Raw genomic sequence first — 24786 nt, forward strand, 5'->3', positions numbered from 1 at the left:
AAAAGATCTTCAGAAGATATAACTGAAAAGGGGCTTGTATCCAAAATATATAAAGAATTCATAACTCAAAAATAAGACAACAATCCAATTAAAAACAGAAAAAAGATTTGAACAGACACTTCACAAAATAACTTACTTGGCAAATAAGCACACGAAAAGATGCTCAACTAGCCATTAGGGAATTGTAAATTAAAACCACAATGAGGCACTACTACTCACCCTATAACAACTGAAATTAAAAGGACTGATAATAGTAAGTGTTGGAGAGGATGTGAAAGAACTGAAGTCCCATACACTTGTAAGTTGAGAATGTAACAACTTACAGCCTTCTGGAAAACAGTATGGCAGTATGCTACTGAGTTAAACATATATTTACTATATGATCCAGCATCCCCACTCCTAGGTTTTTACCAAAGAGAAATAAAAACATATGTCCACACAAAGACTTGTGAAAGAAAGAAAATATAAAAGACTATACTCTTTATGATTCCATTTTTGTGAAATTCTATAACAGAATAAACTATAGTAATGGAAAATATGGTCAGTGGCTCCCTGGGGCTGGAGGTCAACAGAGGGGATTCACTGCAAAGCCACAAGAGAAACCTTTTAGGGTGATGAAAATGTTCCATGCCTTGATTGCGGTGCTAGTTCTATGACCGTGCGTGGTTGCCAACATTCATTTAAGTGTTCACTTAAAATGGGTGAACTTTACTATATGGAAATTACACCTCAAAAAAGATGGAAAAAAATATGCTTCGTGGACTTACGAAAGTTGAATTTGTACAATTAGGAAGCATACAGTATGCAAATGGAAAAGTCATTAAACCTTAAATCCGAGCATTATTTTCTGGCTTTTTCCTTATGCTGAACATTACTCAGTTCTTCAAGCTAGCGTTAAGATGTCAGCAGTACAATACTGAACACACACTGTTGTAAAAGTACTCAACCTGTCTTAGTATCTTAGAACTGAGCCATTCAAACATAGGAAAAATAATTGGATTTAAGAAACCTGGTTTCTAGTCCTATTCTTCCCCTAACATCATACATGGCCTTGGTCCAGGCATTCAGCCACATCCTAACTAACCCTGTAATACAGAGAGTTTTCAGAGATTCTTAACCTGAGGTCCATGCACCCTTCACCTCCTCCCCCTCCACAAGGGTCCTTGGATAAAATTCAGGGCATCTGGGAACTTGCATGGGAAAAATGTATGTCTTTATATTCACTACTTTTAACTGAAATTTAGCATTTCCTCTGATTATGAATGCAGGCAACCAACTGTAGCAGTGTTAGCAGCACCTTGACATCATTATCAAGAGAAATCACAGATATTTTCATATCACATTGTGGTTGTTGCTCATATCTTCAAATATTCTTTACGCTCATCACTATTTCAAAATTGCAGTGGTTATTAGTTTCGCCATGGATATTGCTATTTAAGGTATTAACAAAGAAGCTCTTATATCTCTGTTATTACTTTTTAAAGATTTGATAATAGTATTTTAATATAATTGGCTTCCTTGTAGTACTATATAATTTATTTTATGCATTTTAAAACACTGAAGAAAGGATTCATAGGGTTCACCAAAGGGGTCTTTGGCACAAAAAAATGTTAAAAACCCCTGGGCAAGATGACCTCTAACCATTCAATTAACTGCTAAGAATTCTATTCAAAACTGGCATAGAGATAGATAGCTCATATTGTAAATAAGATAATTAAAAGCACTTTAAAACTGTGAGGTGGTACACTAACTTAAGAGGTTGTCTTATATAGGCCCATGGGTGAAGCGATGTTTTCAACGATATCACCCCTTAGTTGTTTTTTTGTTGTTTGTTGTGGCCTCTCCCATCGCGGAGCACAGGCTCCGGACGCGCAGGCTCAGCGGCCATGGCTCACGGGCCCAGCCGCTCCGCGGCATGTGGGATCTTCCCAGATCGGGGCACGAACCCGTGTCCCCAGCATCGGCAGGCGGACTCTCAACCGCTGCGCCACCAGGGAAGCCCCACCCCTTACTTTCTTAACTAAATTATGGGCAAGGAAAATGGGTGGTGATATCCATTATTTGCGTCCACATTTCTTTTCTAAAGAAAGATTTTCAAGATTTATGGGTTTTGACTTATTTGGATCCTGCTTTGAACAAACCAACTGTAAAAAAAACATGTTTGAGACAAACAGGGAAATTTGAACACAGACTGGGAATTAGATAATATTAAAGAATTAGATGTAATAATGTTATTTTGGATACAGCTCTTTAAAAAAAATTCTTATCTGTTAGAGATGCACGTTGAATTACTTACAAGTGATCAATCTGCTTCTGCTTCAAAATATTCAAAATATTCCAAAAATTCCAGAAAATCAAGCACATCTGCTTCAAAATATTCCAGAAAATTTAAAAAAAAAAAGAAAGAAGGTAGACAAAACTACAGTATGGGTGATGGGTACATGGGGGTTCATTATATTTTTCTCTCTACTTTTGTGTTTTGAAATTTTTATAATAAAAAGTATTTTTAAAAAAAAGATTCATAGGCTATCAGGATAGATCCAGCCCACAGAAATGCTTGGACTGTACTCTGTATAAAAAAAAAAAATCAAAATCATGTAAAGGAGCATGCAGCTTGCCACAGTTCCTACCGCTCCCACTTGTCTTGGAACCTGGGCTACCCCACATCTATGTTGCCTCTTTGGCTGTAGGTTTGCATGGACTTTGTATAATGAACCATTATAACTGACCACATTACTACGTCTAAACAGGTTAAATCTAGTTTTTGATAATCAGGAACTGGTAATTCTTTTCTGTTTGTTTTGTTATTGTTTTTTGTTTTTAACCCCAATCTTCATTAAAAAAAAATTGAACTATAGTTGATTTACAATATTGTGTTAGTTTCAGGTTTATAGCAAAGTGATTCATATATATATATATATATATATATATATATATATATTCTTTTTTACATTCTTTTCCATTATAGTTTATTACAAGATATTCAATATAGTTCCCTGTGCTATACAGTAAAAATCCTTGTTCATCTATTTTATATATAATGGTGTGTATCTGTTAATCCCATACTCCTAATTTCTCCCTCCCCCCCTTTCCCCTTTGGTAACCATAAGTCTGTATTCTATGTCTGTGAGTCAGTTTCTGTTTGTAAATAAGTTCATTTATATTATTTTTTAGATTCCATATATAAGTGATATCATATAATATTTGTCTTTCTCTGTCTGACTTACTTCACTTAGTATGATAATCTCTAGGTCCATCCATGTTGCTGCAAATGGCAATATTTCATTCTTTTTTATGGCTGAGTAATATTCCATTGTATATGTATACCATATCTTCTTGATCCATGAATCTGCTGATGGCCACCTAGGTTGCTTCCCTGTCTTGGCTATTGTAAACAGCACTGTTATGAACATTGGGGTGCGTGTATCTTTTGGAAATAAGAGTTTTCGTCTTTTCTGGATATATGCCCAGGAATGGGATTGCTGGATCATATGGTAACTCTATTTTTAGTTTTTTTAAGGAACCTCCATGCTGTTTTCTATAGTGGCTGCAGGAGCTGATAATTCCTTAATTAAGCCACTTACTTTTCTCTTTCTATGGCCACAGAGTGAAACCCTACTTGAGCCAATATATTTGTGCCACTGGACAGGGGATCACAGCTAGACCAACTGTCACCATCACTGAGGAGTGACACTAGCTTCATGCCTCACTGCCTTCAGATCAGTAATGTCTTTGGTGAGATGTCCACTTACATTCCTGGGAGATGAGACAGTATATGCATATCTCCCAGTACATGGATGGTCACTGACCCTCTACGTTTGTTCCTGGGACTTACAGTTCTCTGTGAAACTCCAAAGGCTTTCGACATTCATCATATACGTGGGGATACTGCCAACCAATGACCTGAAGCATTATAGTAATATCGTTTATTAGCACACAGGCTCTGGAATCAGTTCCTGGATTTAAATCCTAACTCTGTCACAGTGAATACATTTACTCCTTCTGTGCCACAGTTTTGTCATTTGTAAAATGGGGCACTACTAGTAATTATCCTCAGAAGGACGTTGTGAGGAAGAATAACAATATATATACGCAAGGTACTGAGAACAACTTCTAGAGCATGGTATACACTTAATATTTGTTAACTCTTGTTACTGTAACTATTGTCTTCAACAACAGCAAAAGTTTTACAACCAAAATAATGCCCGTGTTTCAATAATACTTTAAAATTGATTCTAAGAGAAGGTTATACTGAATGAGATTGATATTATAAAAGTTACTCTTTGTAAACAGCTTCCTTTCTTTCATTGAGTGAGGTGCCTTCTTGGGTTACAATTTGTTAATTTCAAAGCCGCTGCATGTGTTTTTAAGTCAAAATCACTGAGTATTCATGACCTTTCTTTAATCAGATAAACTCACTTTAGCAATTACTTTACTCCAACAATTAGAGTTGAAAAGAATAATATAACATATATAAGAGGGTATTTGGTATTGTGTATCTGATTTACAACCTCTTTCCTTACAAGAAGTCCTTTAAGGTCACTGAAGAGGTCTCACAAGGTATTAGAATGAAGAGAATATTCCCAATGAAAATTAATGAAATGAATTCTCAAACCAGGGTCAGAAATTACAAAAAAAAGACTTTCTGGAAGTAGACTCTAAACATGAAACAGAAGTCTCAATTTGAATCAAAATAGTGACAGTGGTTGCTAAAGGACTGGAGCTATTTGAGCTGTAAACCTTGAAGAGGGTGTGTTTGTAATCAAAAGACGAAAACCACTTTGCCCAGCAGAGCTAACCACTTTCAAGGAAGTCCAGGATAAAAATTAACCCAAATGTTTAAAGTATCTAAAATACCCATAGTTCTCTTAATCAAAGCAAAAAGGCATTTTGCATTAGAAAGTAGATTTTCTTTTATCTTTTTCTATATTTTTAAATCATTTTGAACAGTACAGAGAACTGATTGGTTTCACTTTTTGTTCATAATCAATTTTAGTTCCTGTTGCTTTGATAGTTATTATTACTACTAAAATGATAAAATTAAATCACAAAGCTTTACATATTCCTGATCTGAAGTAAATATATTGATTCTAAAATAATATCACACTTTTTATAAATCTGGCTTGAAATGAATTCTAATGCATATCATTGTGGTTCCTAATTTTAATCACTTTGTTGATTCTGATTTACTCTTCAAATCTATTTATTTACATAAAAATGAGATCTGTATCCAAAAAGCAAGCAGGTTTGGGAAACCACACAGTTTTGGCTTTACTGAATTATCTAGTAGCCATCTTGTTTGTTGCTGCTAAATATTCTACTAGACATTGTTTCTGTGGCAAAGAGATGAGTTCACACCACTTTGCTCAGGAGCTGAGTGGCTGTCAATTTCACAGCTTTGCTTTGAGTGGTGAAACGACAGTGACACATCAATGCAAATAATTTCTTTGGTTATACTAGCAATCACACAGCCTGACACAATCAGAGCTTGGAAGGGGCATTTGCAACAATAAACAGAAGGCTCTGATTTTTACTTAAAATTTCAAAAGCTGTCCTGATTTCTAGCTTATTGGCCTTGATTACAGGCCTATGAGGAAAGAATTATTTAAATGACTAGCAGAATTAGTCTGCAGTTGTCAATTTCCTCTAGCTTTCAAAAAAAAAAAAAAAGAGAAAAAAAACCAGACTTACCAGAAGCTGAGCTCTCTGTAAAGCAAAATTACTGTTTTCTGGACTAATGTAAGCTTAAAACTAATGAACGTCCAAATGAGTGGAAAGAGAGACAGATAAGGACAAATACCAAAAGAAGTATATTAGGGAATCTGTGTGAGCTTTAATTATTGAAAATAAAGAAAAAAAATCAGAGTAAGAAACTCATCATGTGCTAGAACAAATAAACCCTGCCACCTCCTTCTGCCTCTACTATAGCAACTGTGAAATGGAGCAACAGAGGATTCAAAGTCCTACTAAGACCTACCTGAAATAATGGACAGAGCAAAATACAATGAAAATTGTTTTCTTCTTTTAACTTCTTTTGAAAATATAAGATTGTCCATAACTAACAGAAAAAGCTGTATTGTTGTATTTACATGATGACATATATAGATATAACATATATGACAATAATAGCACAAACAAGGGGGAGAAGGAGGAGCAACGCTGTTACATTTTACCAGAATTAAGTCACTATTAAACTGAAGTAGACTGTGTTAAGTTAAAGACGGATACTGCAATCTCTAGAACAAACTACTAAGAAAATTAGAAGAAAAAAACAAGATAGCTAAAATATCAACAAAGAAATTAAGATGGTACACTAAAAACATTTGTTTGACACAAAATGAGGCAGTAAAAGAGAAACAAAAAAGGAATGAGACAAACAGCAAACAATATCAAAATGGCAGGCCCCAATCCAACTATACCAATAATTACATTAAATGTCAATGGATTAAGCTCTCTAATAAAACAGCAGTTTGTTTAAATGTACACAAAAGCAAAACCCAACCATATGCTGTCTACAAGAGACACACTTTAGATTTAAAGGCATTAAAAAAAAAGGTTGAAAGCAGTGGGCTGGAAAAGGTATACCAAGCAAACAATAAACAAAATAGAGCTGGGATGGGTTATTAATATCAGATGAAATAGACTTTAAGACAAGAAATATCTAGAGACAAAAAGGAACATTCCATAACAATAAAAGGGTCAATAAGTCGGAAGATATAACAATTATAAACGTACGTGTACCTAAGAACAAAACCAATAGAACTGAAAGGAGAAATAATCCTTCCTGCATTTGTTAGTAGTAGCTACCTTCCTCAACCAAAGGCTTTCCCCAGTTCCTGCCAGGAAACCCTTTCCTACAGCTACAGCTATAGCTCCTTCCAGCTTCTGGTAACCACACTCTCCTCTTGCCCATGCAGTCCTAGGGAAGGTAAAGACTCGCTGCTGCTGCTAACCATCCCTTTTGGTTTTCTTTAACTCTGTCCACACCTTTGAACACAGTCCTTCCATTGAATTCTCCCTAGTTACCTGTATGATGTGCCATCTGGTTTTCTGATGGAAACTTGACCTATATCTAAACTCCTCTCCTTGATTTGAAAGAGACTAGTAGTTTCTTACTAAATCGGCATTCTCTCTTTCTCACTCAAGTTAAAAGAACTCTGATTTTTAGTTGGGCGTTTGCTGCCCCAGAAAAAGAACTACATTTCCCAGTCTGCCCTAGCACACATGCTGAGGCCTTATGAACTAAGTTCTAGAACGATGACATGTAATTGGAAGTGGTGCGTGAGACTTCTTCAAAGTCTCATTAAATGAGAAGGTTTGTACCCTCCTTCCATCTTTTCTCTATTCTCTTACTTGGATTGTGACAGCTGGAGCTCCAACAGCTTTTTTGGCCTATACGCAAGAAAGTCACACCCAAGGGATGATGGAGTATAAAGTTTGAAGGAATCTGGGTCCCATGTGACCTTTGGATATGTCATTCCAGCCCTGGACTGCTTCCTTATACACAAGAAAGAAATACACTTCTATCTTGCTTAAACCATTGTTTTTCAAGTGTTTATTACCACTCCATCCTGACACACATGGCCTGTGAGGCACTGTCTTATCTGGCCCTGACTCTCTTTCTAAACTCTCTCATGTGACTCTCTTTGCTCACTGTGCTCCAGTCACACTGGCTCATGCAAAGCCCTTTGCTACCTTTTGTAGTTCTTTGCACAAGAGGACTTTCTTTCTCCTGAAATCTCTTCACTGAACCTGAATGGCTGCTCATTAAGGTCTCAGCTGAAATGTCAGCTCCTATGAGAAGGCTTCCCTGACCATCCTAACAACAGCTCCCCTCTTAGCCTCTTTCAAAGCCCTCTGTTTTGTTCCATTATGGTATTTGTCGCCATCTGTAACATGTATTTGTTAGTTTACTTCTTTATTGTCTGTCTCTCTCATTAGACTCCATTAGGGACAGTGTCTCTCTTTCTAATTCTCTCTTATATATATAACATATGAAGTTTTCTCTGTGTCACTCATCATCACTTTGTTCCTTGCATACAGTAAGCGAGCTTAGAGAATATTTGTTTTTAAAAATGCGTATCAGTGTACCACCACACCTTTATCTGATCTCTTTTCTCATTAACTAGATCAGGGGTTGGCAAACTTCTTTTGTAAAGAGTCAAAGAGGAAATATTTTAGGCTTCACCATTTTCGTTGCATATTCTCCTTTTCTTTCCCCTAACAACTCTTTAAAAACATAAAAACCATTCTTAGCTCAAGGGCCATATAAGAATAGACTCAGGGTGGAGTTTGGCCCATAGGCTGTGGCCAACCAACCCTTGCTCGAGACTCTATGTGTCTTAAGGTCAAGCCTGAATTATTTACTTATATCCCCTGGGACCTAGCACAATACTGAGCACACAGCAGGTTCGCCGTCAACTCAGAACTCAGGTGAATTGGATTAAATTGATTGGGTTAGGGGTCGAGAAGAGAAGAAATGAAATGGAATACCTAAAATGGTCAGATTTGGTCCAATATGTATTTTGCCAGGGAGATAAGGCCTATGGTCCGGGCTGGATGACTCAAAGGGTCATTTACCAAGGAGTTACAGGTAACTGCAGAAGATCTCAATACCCTCTCCTTCCAAGCAGCAACCCTGCGACCTTAGGCAGCTGCATTCCTTATAGTGCAGCTGACAGGGGCCCATGAAAAACAGGCAATCTTCCCCAGTGGTCGCTTTTGTTCTGTGTTACTGCGCCTTGCTATCTGGTTCTCTTGTCATCCAGTATTCTGAAAAGCTGCTGCCTTAAAGATAGCATCTACCTCCAGAGGTAAATACAGCTTGGCAAATACAGAATTACCTACATAACCACTACAGATGATTCTTAGATGATGGCCAGGAAACCTTTCTGAAAACAGTTTCTGAATGAAAGCAAGTCCCTGATCCTGCTGTGGTTCCAACTCTTGCGATATGTTGATACGGATGAAGGAAAGAAAGAAGGAATAAATGGATGAAAATTCTCCATGGTCAGAGCTCCCACTCCTGGAACTGCCAGAATGCCAGGAAGTTGCAGTGTCTCCTGAGAGATCCCAGAATCCGTACAATGTTCTTTCTCCCCTAGGGCATTCTTACTTCCGAACACTCTGGCAAGGTCTGAGGTCACAGCCATCAGCCTCAAGAGAGGACTGCCTCTTTCCTCTAGCATCCAGAATGCTGGGAATTATTGCCAGCACCTGCCCTCTCGACAAACCTCTTCCCGGGCCTGGGCAGAACAGAGGGTGGGGGAGACCAGAGACGTTATCTGTGTCCTGCCAGGTCTTCAATCTGCATGGAGCAGTGAACCAGCCACAGAAGACTGGCTCCATCTCTAGGCGCTTCCTTCTTCCTTTTTCTTGTTCTTGAGATCTCAGAATAATTCAAGGCAATGTTCTCTCATTAAGTCTCTGCCACCCCATATTCAACTCGCATCTTCATGACAAGAAAAAAGGGAATAAGTGGTGCCATGGGGGCTGTAACCAAGCAAGCAGATGCTTCCAGAAGAAGGTAAGTTTCAGATGCTTAACTATGACTGGATAAAATGCATCACCTAACCAAGCTTCACTATGATGTTACAAGTCCTACATTTTAGATATAAGAAAGTAGCAAAAGGGTGGAAATAATTTATTTAAAGACAGGCCGTGAGTTAATGACGGAGCAGGAGACAGCATCAAAATCCCCTGATTCACAGACAAGGTCTTGTCTGCCAAAGAGCCCAGAACGTGGGCCGTGACGCTAAGAGCGGAGAGCAAACGGCCCGGGGAGGAAAGGAGTAAGAGCCTAAGGAAACACTTCGGAAAAAGTAAATTAAACAAATCTCAAGGTCCCTGTACCTGTTCTAATGAGTGTCTGGGGGTTCTATGTTTCTGAAGAAGGTAATCAAAACTAAGTGAAAATATGACTTTAGGACTTAATTTTGCATGTGACAGAGGAAGGCAGAGAAGGGGCTGTAAGAAATAGTGGATACACAGTACTGTGGGGAAAACATTCTTTGGGGAATAGACCTTCCAAAGGAACAAGAACTGCCGTGACACTGAACGCACTGAGAGGAGAGCCGGCAGGAGCTGAGAGGTGGACGCTCTTTTATCCCGGAACAGCTCTCCTGCCAGGCCCCGCCAGCACAGGCAGCCTTGAGTTGCATGCGGAAAACACAGGTGAGCAAGATCAGTGCTGAGGATATCTTTTTTCCCTTATATCTGATATGACCTGACATCATCTTTTATTTTATTATTATTTTTTTTTGTGGTACGCGGGCCTCTCACTGCTGTGGCCTCTCCCGTTGCGGAGCACAGGCTCCGGACACGCAGGCTCAGCGGCCATGGCTCACGGGCCCAGCCGCTCCGCGGCATGTGGGATCTTCCCGGACCGGGGCACGAACCCGCGTCCCCTGCATCGGCAGGCGGACCCTCAACCACTGCGCCACCAGGGAAGCCCTGACATCGTCTTTTTTGAAAATGGAATCATGGCTAGGAGACCAAAGTAAGTTTCGGGACAAACTGTTGAGATTTCATGCCACTTTGGGATGAAGAAATTGGTTGAAGCAGTCATCTAATTTACTGTTTGGAACTGTCCTCCTGTGTGTCCTTCCTTCTGCGTCCTTCTCTCACAGCTACTCCCGGAGGCCTCAGACCATAGCCACCACCATTCATGGCAGGGTACGGGTCCCTATTGCTGAGCTGGGCTGGAGGAAACACACCAGACTAATCCCCCAGGCAGCTGTCCAGGGTCATGAGACACAAACCAAGCATACAGTCAGGATCTGGGGTTCAGGTTACCAGGATAGAAACAGAATCACTGGGATCAAGATGGTGGGGCAAAGTGGACAGAGCAAATAGGAAGTGAGATCTCAGAAAGCAATTAACACTCAGAACAGAAAACCAAAGCCGTGATAAGGTCAGAATTAAAAGTGAGAGGTGGAAGCAGCAGTACGAAGTTCCGCTCAGTAGAGCCACAGAAGATGGTGAGCAAAGAGGAGAGTGCCAGGAGGCCTTGACTGTGGGACTTCCTCTTCCACCTGGCCCTGTATTGTAGGTTAAGCTCCATCTGCTGATGTCTCCACAGGACTCACCAACCGAATCCCCAGTGACATGAGAGGGAACTAAAACAGAGGGAGGCTTGTCCTAGTGATTTGAACAAGGTCATATAATTAGTTGGAGGCACACCCAAGATGAAAATCTTCACCTCTCCAGCTCTCTGCTTATCTGTACGCATAATTAATATAGAGCAACATGCTTGCATTTTTCAGATGCATTTGAAAAGATGGTCCCCATGTAAGACTAGTTTTCGAGTAGGAGCTCCATATGAAGCACTGCATGACAAGGTGGTTATCACCGGGAAATACCTTAAACGACAGGGATAACCAACTTCTTAGAAGTACGTATGGCCAACTCTCAATTATCTCTATGTAGATTATACCGTGGTAAGGTTTTCATTAGAGTTTTCTTCCCTCTACCACTATGGACATTTTGGGGTTTCTTCCCCTCCTATCTGTTGATGTGACATCAGGTAAGACAAATTAAGAACTATTTTAGCCTAAGCAAATCATAACCAAGAAAGTAAAACTGCTGGGGAAGAAAAATCCCCCCAAGTCATTATCTTTACACTGACAGCTTGGCTAAACAGGGCCAAAGCTGTGCATCCTGAAATAGTTCATTTAAGTCTAGGGTAGTTCTACATACTGAGTGAAGTCAACCCAAACCCACTGCTTTTCTGTAACTGGACTCGGGAGAGCTGAAACTTCTGTGCCTTTAGCTTGAAGTCTGGGCATGTTGCATATCAAATTACTAAAGAATAAAGCTCGTAGCCGACTTGCAACTCAAACCTGGCACCATGGGTCACTGGTTCTTATATAACAAAGAAATATACAAAAGAGACTCTAAATGATCCATTAAGCGAAAGCTGGAGCAATGTTTACTGACTAATATCATACAACAGGAATTTAAATATGCCTACGGTGTGGAAAACACTGAGAAGTCATGTCAGGAATTCATTAAAACATAGTCCCACCTTTAAGATATATATTATGTATTACCAAAGTTACAGATTTTTTTCACTTAATAAGAATGATAACCAAATGATCAAAGCAATATGTTTTGAGTAATCTTGAAAGTTTTGAGGCCTGAATCTGGAAAGATACTTTGAAAACAGAAATCTCTCTAGGCTAGGGTTTCTTAAATTCAGCACTACTGACATTGTGGACTCAACAACTTTTTGTTTTAGGGACCTGTCCTACGCACTGCAGGATGTTTAGCTGCATCTCTGACCTCTACCCACTAATGCCAGTAACAACAACCGCCAGCCCTGGTCCCCTACCCGTCGTGACAAACAAAAATGTTTCCAGACATTACCAAATGTCCCCTGAGCAGCAAATGACACCTGGTTGAGAACCACTGATCTAGAGATATTTTCTCTTGAAGACCACGCAGTAAATAGACTTATGCTAAAGTAAAAGGAACCAAGTCAGGACACTGAAGCTTGTCATATTCATTATTACATGTGGTTTAGTACATTTTTAAATGCGGGCTGACATGCTAATAGCAAAAGTATACTCACTGTGTACAAGAAAACAAAAATCTTTCCACATCAGCAACAGAGTGAGTTTTGTAAAGCCTTCTGCATCATATTCCACGACACCCCTAAGTAATAAAAACATACACACAAACAAAAAACCCTCATAAAAACAAGGTATAAAGGAGATGGAAACAAGTAAAGAATATATTCATAAAGTCAGGGTTATTGAATCCGAGACGCATTTAAGACAAGTGAGTGTTACCACAGGAAGGATGTGGGATTTGGAATGAAAGCAGCTAGGTTTAAGTTACAGCTTTGCCATTTTACTATCTGTTATAACCTCGGGCAAATCACTTAACCTTTGGAGCCTCAGTTTCCTCATCCGTAAAACAAATATAATCATATTTGTAAACTTCATCATGGAGTTGTGAAAAACAAGTAAAGTAAACCATAAAATGTTATGCAAATGTTAGCTATTAGTGATGAGCAAAAGGACAAATGAAGAAATCAGGGAAACAGTGACCCTATGTCTGTATAGTGATAGTGAAATCTCACTCACTTAGGCATGAACAGTAACAAGCAGTGACAATATTACTAACTACAGGATTATATACTACTTTCTTCCAAAGGATTTGGAATCCTTTCTCTTGGGTCCCCCATCCTCCCCACCAGGCTCAAGACAAAGTAGCAATGTTAGCTGGGTGGACACTGGGTTCAGATGGGAGATGCACGCTTCATGCGTCAATGGAGAACAGCCTCTGAGCACGGAAGGGCCTGGAGAGAATTCTGATAGGCTCACCTCCCTCATTTCCCTCAAGAGCTAAGTGCTTAGGGGGTGTTACCATAATGTGCCAATACTAACCACACAGCGAGGACAAGGATAATGTTCTCTTGTCCATACAAGGAGGCCTTTATTGTCCTTAGAGATGCCTTCATCCTGGCTGAGTCAGGCCAATCAGACCATTAATACTGATGGCCTCCAGGTTTAAGTAGGAAGGAACAGTTGAACTCATTGGGAAGGTAAGGGAACTAAGGCACTGAAGGCTTAGTGATTTGCTCAAAGACTGTTGATACATCACTAAGATCTGCTGACTTAAGTCAACAACTCTGTTCACCAGTTTGTATTTCTTTTAAGGATATGTAATTTACTCAACATTATAACACTGATGTCTAAACTTTTTAGATCCTGCATCCCGTAAGCAAAAACAAGCACAGAATCCTTTTCATTACGCATATAGTACAGTATATGGTAGTACTTGTATATGATTTCGTAATTGTATACAAGTATTACTATATTATATGTATAGAAAAACACAAAAAGGTACATAAACCGAATGACATTTAAAAGCAAGTGTAAATTCGATTTTCACCCTTTTCGTGAATGGAGTGAGGTGGGGCACACACCCCTGAGGTACGTGCACCCTGCTTTGGAGGTCATTGTGTTAACGTCTGCATTTTCGATTATATACAAGAAAGATAATCTTACTCAGAAATGAGGAGACTAATGGTGTCATTTATTAACCACTGTTTGTGTCATAAGCACTTTCTCAAAATGCTCATAAATAAAGCTGAAAACAGTCTTAAGTATTAGAGACTCACGTAAGAGACAGTCATGCTGTTTAGATATTGATACTTCTATTTTGGGGATATGACAAATTTCACTGTGGATAATGAGAAAATTTCTTGAAATTGTTTTGAGGAGTCAGAAATTTTGCTTATAATTATGCCACATTTGTAAAATTATACCCCAACCTTATTTTTTTTTAAGATTTTTTTTGACGTGGACCACTTTTAAAGTCTTTCTTAAAATTGTTTCTGTTTTATGTTTTGGTTTTTTTTGGCCTCGGGGCATGTGGGATCATAGCTCCCCGACCAGGGATCGAACCCACACTCCCTGCCCTGGAAAGCGAAGTCCTAACCACTGGGCCGCCAGGGAAGTCCGCCCAACCTTATTCTTGACCTCATCTTCTCTTTCTTATTCCTTTTGCCCTAATTTCTTCATTTACTTATTTAAAATTTTAATACACACACACACACACACACACACACACCACTTCTCTGGAATAAGGTGGGAGATAACTAGACCACTAAAACCCTTAGGGCTTAGTCCCCCCAGGCAGGTAGAGGGATCCACCTTTTAAAGAAGGCCGTGAGGAAAGTCCATTCCCCAACTAAGCCCTGAGGGGAAGGTTGATAGGGGCTCTGGCATCATTAAGGAAACAGCTGCAGAGCAGCCCACCCCGGGCAAAGGAAAGGGCCAGAGCACAGGGAGGGTGGGAGGAGATGTCTACCCTGGAACTGCAGCTATACACTTCCCTCCTCCCTTGTGGGGCCTTCTTCCAACTCCTAATCCCAAGGGTGAGTCATCGTGATGGTGTCTAATGCCAGACTTCCTTCCCGAATCTCTGTGGCCCTGTGGGGAGCGGTGGTCCTATCAGGAGACCTGAGTCCTGGGAACAGGATCCCAGCCTGGCTTTCTCTCCCTGAGATGTGTGACTTCCGCCGGGTGCCTGAACTGGCCAAGGTTTTGGGGCTTTCTTCAGTAGAATGTGCCAGTCATGCCTGCCTGCTTCACCTCATGACTGCTCTGTGATGACGGAGGTGAAAGTGTTGTGCAGACTATAAAGAGACTGAGAAGAAGCAGGCCTTACGCCCACTGTTACTGCAGTGCTTGGGGCTAGTCATGCGCTGCTCCAGGGAAGGTATTTGATTCTACTATTTGCTAAAGAATGCTAAAGAAAAAAGTCTTCCTGGGAGCTTCAGTGTAAGCAACACACCAAGAAGAATCAAAATGGCTTTCGGAGGTATCATACGGAAGAACTGCTATTTTCTTAATCAAGCCCTTACATTAGGGTCATCAGGACGTGAGTGCGTCATTGATTCGTGGCTTAAACAAAGAACTTACGTGCCAAAGTGACTGAGAAAAGCAGCAATATACTCTCTTCTTTTGTGATATCCTTGAATCACATACTGCACCTGGAATAGAACCCAAAGCTGAGAAGTGGAGTAGGAAATCATTAAACATTTTATTATGTAAAATCTCAAAGATTCAGAGAAGTAGAAAGAATAGCAAATTGAACACCCATATTCCCACACCTATATTCAACAACTGTGAATATTTTGTCTAGTTGCTTTATCCAGCCATCTACCTACCTATCAACCTGTCAATCAATCTTGCTGAAATGTTCCAAAGGAAATTAGAGACATCATGACAGTTTGCCCCTAAACACTTAGGCACGCATCTCCGAAAAACAAGACATTTTCCTGCATAACCACAATACTGTTATTATACCAAATTTAGTAATCATTCTCTGAATTCATTTAGTACGCTGTCCATTTTCAAAACTTCCCAATTGTCCCCAAAACATTTTTGAAAAAAGCAGGGTGTAAACAGGGATCAGGCATTTAATTCAGAAAGTCTTTTACTATAGAATAATAGTACCTCCTGGGATGTGGATGTGTGTATATAATATTGACTTTCCAAAGAGACTGGGCTAGTTGTCTTATTCTGTATTCTCGATTCTCTGATTGTTTCCTTCCTTTTTTCTCTACCTTCTGTATTTCCTAAAATTGGAAGTTAGAGCTAAAGGTGTGACTAGATTCAGGTTAAATATTTTGGGCAAGAAAACTTCCTAGGTAACACTGAGTTTGATCATTGGTTAAGGCGATGCCAGCCAGACCACTCTACTGTAAGGGGGTGTTTCCCCTCTGCCATAGTGAGTAATCCAGGGGTACACCCCTCAAAGCATGGGAAGATCTAGTTCCCATGAACCTTTTACTTAATGGTTTTAGTATCTGTCGGAGATCCTTGTCTGAATCGATTACTTCACTAGGGCCTGAAAAAATGGTGATTTTTGTATTCTCTCATTCCATCTGCATTTATCAGCTGGAATTCTCTACAAAGAAGAGCCTCCTCTCATCCAGTGGGTCTATTTGGTTATCTTGAACTACAACGCCTATTGAAAAGGCACAGTAATGCTCAATTCTTTCTTTTTAAGCTCATAACATTCAGAATAAGGAGTGTTACAACAGGAGATTTTATTTTGCCTCTTTATATTTCCTTGTTATCACCAAATGACAGTTTCTATAAAAAAAATTTGTGAACTCATTAAGCTAGGCATCTGAAAGTTAGTCATTTACCCATCAGCTTCTAACACAAAAATACATTCCTTATGAAATGTCTTCATAATGGCTGAAAGAAACAGTGGGAGAAAAAGACGCCCCAAATCGTTTATATTGGCTGTAGTCACACTGAGTTTCCATGGATAACAAAAGCCCGAGATAAAGTGCTTGAAATAACCTTGACACAATTGGTACTGATAGCCATTTGTACCCTTTAAAAGTAAAACAATTCTATTTATATAACAGGGGTTTTATGTCAATTTATAAAAACAGTGCTTGCTTTGCAGGCTTAATGCAGGATCAGAAATGTTATTTTGGGAAAAGAAAAACAGATGATAAGTTTGCTTAAGTGGCTTTGTTTAAAAAGGGGATGAAAACAGTTCTGTATACTTGATTTTAAAAACAGAAAACCATTCTAACAGAAACCCACAACAAAACTGGCTATAAAGATAGATTCCAATGTAATTATGGAAATTCATTTGAAGAGATTGTTTCTAAAAGCAGCCCATACTGTCCTCGTTTGTGGCAAGGAGAAGAACATCAATTTTAAAAGACAAGCAAAATTAATGAAAGGGAACCAGATAAGAAAAACTGACTGATTCTTGTATTTCTGGGAAAATGGTATTACAATTTTTTTGAGGAAAATGTATGACTAGAAATTAATCTCAATTGGAGAGCTTTAAAAAGGCTTTTCTTCTTGGTTCTGGAAGACCAAATTTGCATTTTTCTCTATAATACTGGGATATCTAGATTTGAAGGCAGTGCAAAGTCCCCCAGTGTAAATAAGAAATCTGCGCTCTGATCAGTTTTGTAGGAGGGCAGTGGCTGGGGGAATTTGGTCCAATGAGCAGCAACCGGTCTGTGAGAGTTAAATACCCTGGAATCTGGACCGAGCCCACAGACTGTGGAGTTGCCAGATTTTAGTTTCTCTGACATTTAAAAAATAATACTGAAGCCTTTGAAATATTATTATATTTCTAAAATATTTTCTATATAGAGATGAGCTATCTTTTGAATGAAAGAGACAAACAAAAGATTTATTTTCCAAGCCATTGTGAACAAGTCAACAGGAGCAAAGAAAATAGGATTTGGGGAATTAAGCAAACTGAGTCCATGTGGGAGAAGAAACAAAGTCAGTATTGCTTGCGGATTAATATCTCCGGTTTTTAGCTACATACACTGGCTGGACATTAACAAGCATATTCTATACTTTGTAGAAATAGCTGACAACAACCATTAGTGGAAACTCAGCTACTTGCCAGTGTAAGGGCTCATTAACACAGCTAAGAGACGGCTTTAGATAATCTGATGTGCCTGACTATAAGACAAGCTGACCTGGAAATCCTGCCCCTAGAAGCAGGACTCTGGCAAACTGCGCCTAGACATGACAGGGAGAATCAAGAGCCAACTATTAAGAAGTGCAGTACAGAAAAGCAGGAAGAGATAAAAGCAGCTCTACAGAATTACTGTGATATTAACTAGTGGCAAACACACACACACACACACGCATGCAACAGATAATTGGGAAATGAAAGTTCAAAAATTTTAAACTGTAAGGAGGTGTAAGATCTAGCAAAAACTTAGGGCCTAAAGGAAATTCAAGAAACAGGAGATATACATTTAAAAGATGAAGATAAGACTGGAACAGGAGGTCAGAATCCTCAGAAAAGGAAGGAGGGCAAAGAAATCAGGAGAGAAACTGATGAGATGTAATTCAAAGTAAGAAAGGTCGATGTCACACGGAGGCTGAAACTAAGAGGATGGGGTGCAGAGGATGGTGTGTGCACCATGATGCTGGGTAGATGACACTGGAGGAAGGAGCCTCACAAGGTGGGGGAGGCAGAGGACTTGCTTTTACCTTGTTGGTGAGCAGGTGGCACACTTGAGGAACATAATCAATGAGACATCCTCCTCCTGGAAAAGCTGGGATATGAAGAGCTGAGGAGCCGCCAAGTGCACTGGAAGGACAAGAGAACAATGGACACTTCTCTCAGGGCTCAGGCAGTTTAAGTGACACCCCAAACAGACTTGGCTTCTCGTGTCCAACTCTGCCCACCAACTGCCTGAAGTAATGACGATGGTTACAGGGGCTTCACTTTACAACTACATTTCCACGTATATTCTATCCATTTTGTTAAAACAACACGTTCATGTTACACGTGACTGACAGCTAACGATTAATGGCAACTCCTGACCCTATCACACAACAGTACAAATTAGCAGATTTTGATTGGCGTGGGTAAATGTCGTACCAACATTAATGGATTGTACCTGTTACTGAAACACAGGCTTTTATACTCTTGATTATGCCCAGTTCATAACTGGGCTGAGCAAAGGTAAGTCATTCATTAAACTGAACAAAACTGAACTGACACAATGGTGTAATAGTGTACCAAAGGGACTAGTTCTGCAGCTCACAGGCTTTGTTGCCCTGGGCAGCCTCCTTGGGCTTTAGTTTCCTCATTCTTAGTGTGAGGCAAGTGGTCTAGGGCAGGGGATGCAAAAGCCTGGGGTCTACCCAGCCCAGGCAGGTTTTGTAAATGAGTGGAGAGAACCAGGTGGGGACTCTTGAAGGAACTGGGGATTTTGTGCACAGTGGGGAAGGGCTCTCACTGATCAGCCCCAGCTATCTCTGACATGTAGGAATACAAGCCTGGTCTTACCAGATCCTAATTTTTCAAGTGAAGCCAGAAATCCAGATGATTTAATCTCTCAATTTTTAAATGGTGGCAATTAATTAAACATTTTCTGAAACACCGGGGTCCCGCGTCTGTGGGTCAATATGGGTAGGAAGTGTGCAACTAATCCCAGTAAACACTGATATTCAATTCATCTAAACAAGAAGGTACAGTCAAAAATCATCAATCCAAACACTAAGACGCTGTTGATTCAGAAACACTTTCCAGAACTTTCCTGGATATTCTCTTTTCAGTTTAATTAACCAGCGTTAAGATTATTTAAAAAAATTGTTCAGAACCTTATAGCATGCATTTTGTATATCATCCTTAATCTTGATTTCATCTTCTTTCCTACTCTCACTTTCCTTCGGTCCTAATTTGTTTTTCTTATTTGAATTTTATTTTAACGTATATATTTCTGTAAGCCTCTTAAAGCCTCTCTGTAAGACAACGGAATATAAAAAGACCCCTAAAATCTCTTAATGTTGTGATTATTCATTACCCAAGTCCCCACAGTAACGAGGTTGTAAATGGAAGCAAAACATTTCACAACAGTAACAGTCTAGAAAATCATTTTCAAATAGTGTAGAGCAGATTGACTCAGCCTAGAGTTTGCAGTACAAGGAACAATATATGTAACTGCTCAAAGGACTCCAGATCCAGCCTGTCTCCCTATTGACTACAGATTTCTGAAATTAATTTTTCCGGTAAAAATGAATATTATGTTTATTTATTTACAGGAATGAGAAATCCCAAGAAACAAATAAAATTCCAGGTGGTGTGAGCAACTCAATATGGAGTGGAAGTATTTGCTGTTGACTTATCCTACTCAGATGGTAATTAAAAAGCACAATAACTGACAACTGAGAAAATTCTGAGACAGCGTTTGACTAAGTATGACATGAATATGTCATGTACACCCTGCAACTGCACAGAATCGGCAAGGACATCATTTCCATTCGCTACTCTCAGAGTAGACATTGGATGAGATTTAGCCTCAGCTCTGAAGAAGGCTAGGAAAATTCCTATGACTTTCTGTGAACGAGAGGAAGGCTTTATGTCCCCTCTTTTCATGCAAAAGTACACAGAGGGCACACATCTCACTGGAAGTGTCTAATGGTTCCATTAGGATGGAAAACAGATTAAGAAGAAAATTCTACAGTACAAGAAAAATAAATCCAGTATTTACAGCCTGTGGTTCTTGGAATATCTGCACAACAGAGAAGAACAAGATCCAGGCTTCTCATAGGTTGCTTAGAGGAACAATCCTTAACATAATAAAATTAAAAAAAAAAATTCGGACAGTTCCCTAGAATTGATAGTAATGGCCTTTGACCTGTAAATAGTATTACAGGATAAGTTCTTAATCATTCACTAAATTGAATACAAGGAGTGAAAACAGCGTGTGAGTAATCCTCTCAACTTGAAACTCTCTCTCTGCCTCTGAAATACAGCCATTAAACAAAAATTACCTATAATAATAGAAAGAAGCAGAGGTATGGAGAAATCCAATGACCAGCTGCTCTGCTGCCAGGCCCATCTCTCTGCACTCTGCTTCTGTGATTATCAAGAACTAACCCTTGTTGCTAGGTGCCTTCTCATTATCTAATTTAATCCTCTCCACAATTCAACAAGGTGGGAATTATCACTGTGATTTTACAAGTGAAGGAATTGAGGCTCAGAGAGCAGAAGAAATTTCCCTGGGTTCACACAACTAGGAAATGGTAAAGCCAGCATCTGAACTCAGGGAAGCCTGTTGCCAGAGTCCAGGCTGCTGTTACTGCTGAATTATGTGCCTCCCTGAGAGCAGGGGGGATTTTAATCTTGAAAGGGCTACAAGGGGACTTCCTGGTGGCGCAGTGGATAAGAATCCACCTGCCAATGCAGGGGACATGGGTTTGATCCCTGGTCTGGGAAGATCCCACACGCCACAGAGCAACTAAGCCCGTGCGCCACAACTACTGAGCCTGCTCTCTAGAGCCCACAAGCCACAACTACTGAGCCTGCGTGCCACAACTACTGAAGCTCGTGCGCCTAGAGCCCATGCTCTGCAACAAGAGAAGCCACCACAATGAGAAGTCTGCACACTGCAAGGAAGAGAGCAACTAAGCCCATGCGCCACAACTACTGAAGCCCGCACACCTAGAGCCGGTGCTCCGCAACAAGAGAAGCCACCGCAATGAGAAGCCCACGCACCGCAAAGAAGAGTAGCCCCAGCTCGCCGCAACTAGAAAAAGCCTGCACACAGCAATGAAGACCCAATGCAGCCAAAAATAAATAAAAAATTAAATCTTAGGGAAAAAAAAAAAAGGGCTACAGGGATGGAAAGACACAGTGGGTATGGCTGGTAAGTGAGCAGGGTCAGGATTCCAGTGAGGCTAAAGGGCTTCTAGAAGCACTCAGACCACCACCGAAGCAGGCACTGTGCTGTACAGCCCATCTCCCCTTACAACTTTCCACAAGGCAGCGGGACAAGTATTCCTCCCGATTTTGTTCACACCTCAGTACTCTCCCACCCCAACCATCAAACAACCGGATCCACTGCCTCTTGGATGTGAGGGACCGACCACTCTGTCATGTCCAATCGTGAATGACTTAGCTGTGCAGGGGAAGCCTCAATGTGTGAAGCACTTCAGATACCAGCAAGGATAGTTTTCAACGAGAGTTGAGTTTTTAAAGGACACTCGCTGCACGCTTTATTTAACTCAGCAGTTTCTCTGCCTGTGAGGGTTCTGAACCTGACTTCCAGCATCACACGCTGATAAGTGCCACTGATTCATGTACAAATATCCGCCTCACTGGTAAATATTTAACAGGCTTGCTATAGCCTGAATGCTGCCCTGATCGCACTGAATAAACAAAGTCAAGTGCCTTGAAATAAAAGAGCTATTATGTTTTCAAAGTGTGCAAGGTGGAGGAGGTAAGGCCTTGTGATCTCGAATCCTTTAATATTCATGAATCAAAAAATACTGGGCTGAGCATGTACAACAGAAAACTCACCCTGTGCAGGGACGCCCGGCCTCACTCAGCCATTCCCAGGAATGCAGGGCTGGCTGGCGAGAAGCAGGGCCTCACTAACTCACTAAGTGGCTGAGTTGGGGCTGGGGAAGGGGTAAGGGGGAGATGAAAGGGACCACTGGCTGTAGACTCTTCTGATCTCTGGAGCGGTGCAGGGAGAAAGCAGGGCTAAAAGGTGGGGAACCAAAATTGGTGTGGCAGGGTCTCAGGCTGAACTTGGGAGAAGAAATGGGTGAAAAGGGCTGCTTGGATGAGAAAGCACCGTCTACCTCTTTGTGGACTGTAATGAAACATGAAACTGCTTGATAATTCTTAGAACTGAAACTGAATCTGTGGATAGAAATTAGAAGGACAAGGCCAGAGCATGAGAAACCTTTCCAACAGTGGAGTTGAACAGACCGAAAGTTAGCCAGAAAAACATTCCCAGGTCTGTCTCCTTGGCTCTAAAAGTCAAATATAAGAACTGTCTATGTACTAATACTATTGTTTCCATGCAAATACAGCTAATTGAGCCCTTGTGGACCTTGCTCTGTCAGCAAATATTCAGAGCGTCTCTAATATTGAAGACTTGGATTGGCTACAGTCAACAGCATAAAGGAAATATTTTTGAGCATTTTGACATGGAAAAATGCAGGCAGTCAGCCTGTCTGCAAGCTTGACTTGGGACAATAGGGTTTTAACTCATTATGGAATAATAACTCCCTTCTCCCCATGTTGGGCTTTACCTTACCGGCCAAATAAAATGAAGAAAACATGATTTGGCACTGGAGAAAACAAGAAGGGCCAATGATTTTCAACTGTAGTTCTTGCTGCTGCCAAGTTTGCTCTCTTTGGTCTTACTCAACTTTCCATGAGTGCAGCGGGGATAACACTACTCTCAAAAGGACCCATCTCTCTCAAGGGTTAAAGTAACAATTAGAGTTACACTAATATTAAAATAGCACCATGCACCCCAAGAGAGACGTTATTCAAGAATGCCTCTTGTGTGAGTTTTCTATGTCCAGGGTTAGGTCAGAGATGCTTCAATCGGCCTTAGTGTCCCCTTCTGCCTTTGAACCGGGTTCTGAGGGAGAGGAAGTTGCCCTGGTTGCCTCCTCCATAGTATGATTCAGGGGAGTGTTGGAGGGTGAAGCATGGAAATGGGGAACTTCAAGGATGATAGATGGACACCAGCAGCCACTAGGCCCCAAGCTAAGAGAAATCTAAAGAAAGGTGAGCCTTCAATTCAATCCAACAAACACGAACTGTATGCCTAAATCTGTTTAAGGACTTGAGTTTTCCATTCTGAATATGTGACTAGGGCACCACTGTTACTTCCTTTCAAGGTAGAGAAATGCCAGGGACCTCAAGAATCTAGGGCACTCTATAATGACAGAGTATGTTTCCTGGTGGCTTGCCAGGAAAGCCATTACAATAAGACAAAAGTCACTGTTATTTATTGAGTATCCACTTTTGCCAGGCACTCTAATAGGCATTTCGTTATCTCTAAACCTCCCAAGAACTCTGCCAGATAGACCTAATTAGCCCAAGTTACAGATGAGGAAACTGAGGTTCTAAGAGTCTAAGTATCTTGTCCAAGATTACCCAGCAAGTAAGTTGCAGAGATAGGCTTGAATCCCAGTCTTTCTGGTTCCAAAGCCTGTGTCCTTCTTCTTTAGAAATTCTTTCATAAGAAGGATGGTGTGGAATTTCTAAAACTCTTACCCCTACTAATCCCTACCTACATACTGAAACAGTAGTATAAGTGGCTGAAATTATCCTCAAAAAGCCTTCATACATGAAATTCATCACCTTGTCATCTCACTTTTTCTTACGATATCATCTGTCACAAGAAGTTAACTGGGTAGGATTAAAAAAAAAAAATCATATGTAGGTTCTGAAAACCCAAAAGTACATAAACACTACACCATGGAAAGAGTCTGCTTTTTGTTTTTGTTTTTTCCTAACTGGATTTTCTTTTTCCTAGTAAAGCATTTTCTAGAGCTGCTGTAGCCCTTGTCTCATTTTATAGATTCAACTTGGAGCCATCTTAAGAGTCTCTCCACCGCTCAGTTAAACAAAATCAGGCTGTAATTCAAAATGGAAAAAAACTCAATGAGTATAACAGGAGAAGAAAATAAAAGATCAGAATGACAAGTTAAGTTTATAAGTAGGAGAAAATTTGGGGAGTCGCACTGGATGAGAGGTTCACTGAAGCATCAGTGTGGGCCTGGCTGTATTACGTTTATGCACCTGATCTAATATTTCCACTAAACATACTTCACAGCATAAAATCAGGTCTTCTTAGAGCACTGTATTCCATTTCTTGTTTCCCATTTTTAGAGGGACATATAAAAATGGAAATGTTCTGAGACAATGATAAGTATGATTAAACACTCAGAAAATGTTCCTATTTGGAGCAAAGTCTAAAGAAGTTGAAATTGCTAAGTTAAATTACTT

The 24786-nt window shown here is 40.2% G+C and overlaps 1 protein-coding gene across 7 annotated transcripts in view; it reads right to left on the reverse strand.

The window, feature by feature from the left end:
- BABAM2 (BRISC and BRCA1 A complex member 2) overlaps nt 1–24786 on the reverse strand; it is a 475326-nt gene that overhangs the window by 81193 nt on the left and 369347 nt on the right. For all 7 annotated transcript variants that reach the window (XM_029231734.1, XM_029231733.1, XM_029231732.1 and 4 more), the window contains 3 exons: nt 18510–18609; nt 15435–15505; nt 12572–12654 (listed from right to left, as the gene is read on the reverse strand). In XM_029231734.1, coding sequence (XP_029087567.1) covers nt 12572–12654; nt 15435–15505; nt 18510–18609 — 254 coding nt within the window. The remainder of the gene's footprint in view (nt 1–12571; nt 12655–15434; nt 15506–18509; nt 18610–24786) is intronic.

The sequence above is a fragment of the Monodon monoceros genome, unplaced genomic scaffold (genome assembly GCF_005190385.1).
Source record: "Monodon monoceros isolate NGI ecotype Baffin Bay Population unplaced genomic scaffold, NGI_Narwhal_1 Super_Scaffold_19, whole genome shotgun sequence".
Classification (NCBI taxonomy): domain Eukaryota; kingdom Metazoa; phylum Chordata; class Mammalia; order Artiodactyla; family Monodontidae; genus Monodon; species Monodon monoceros.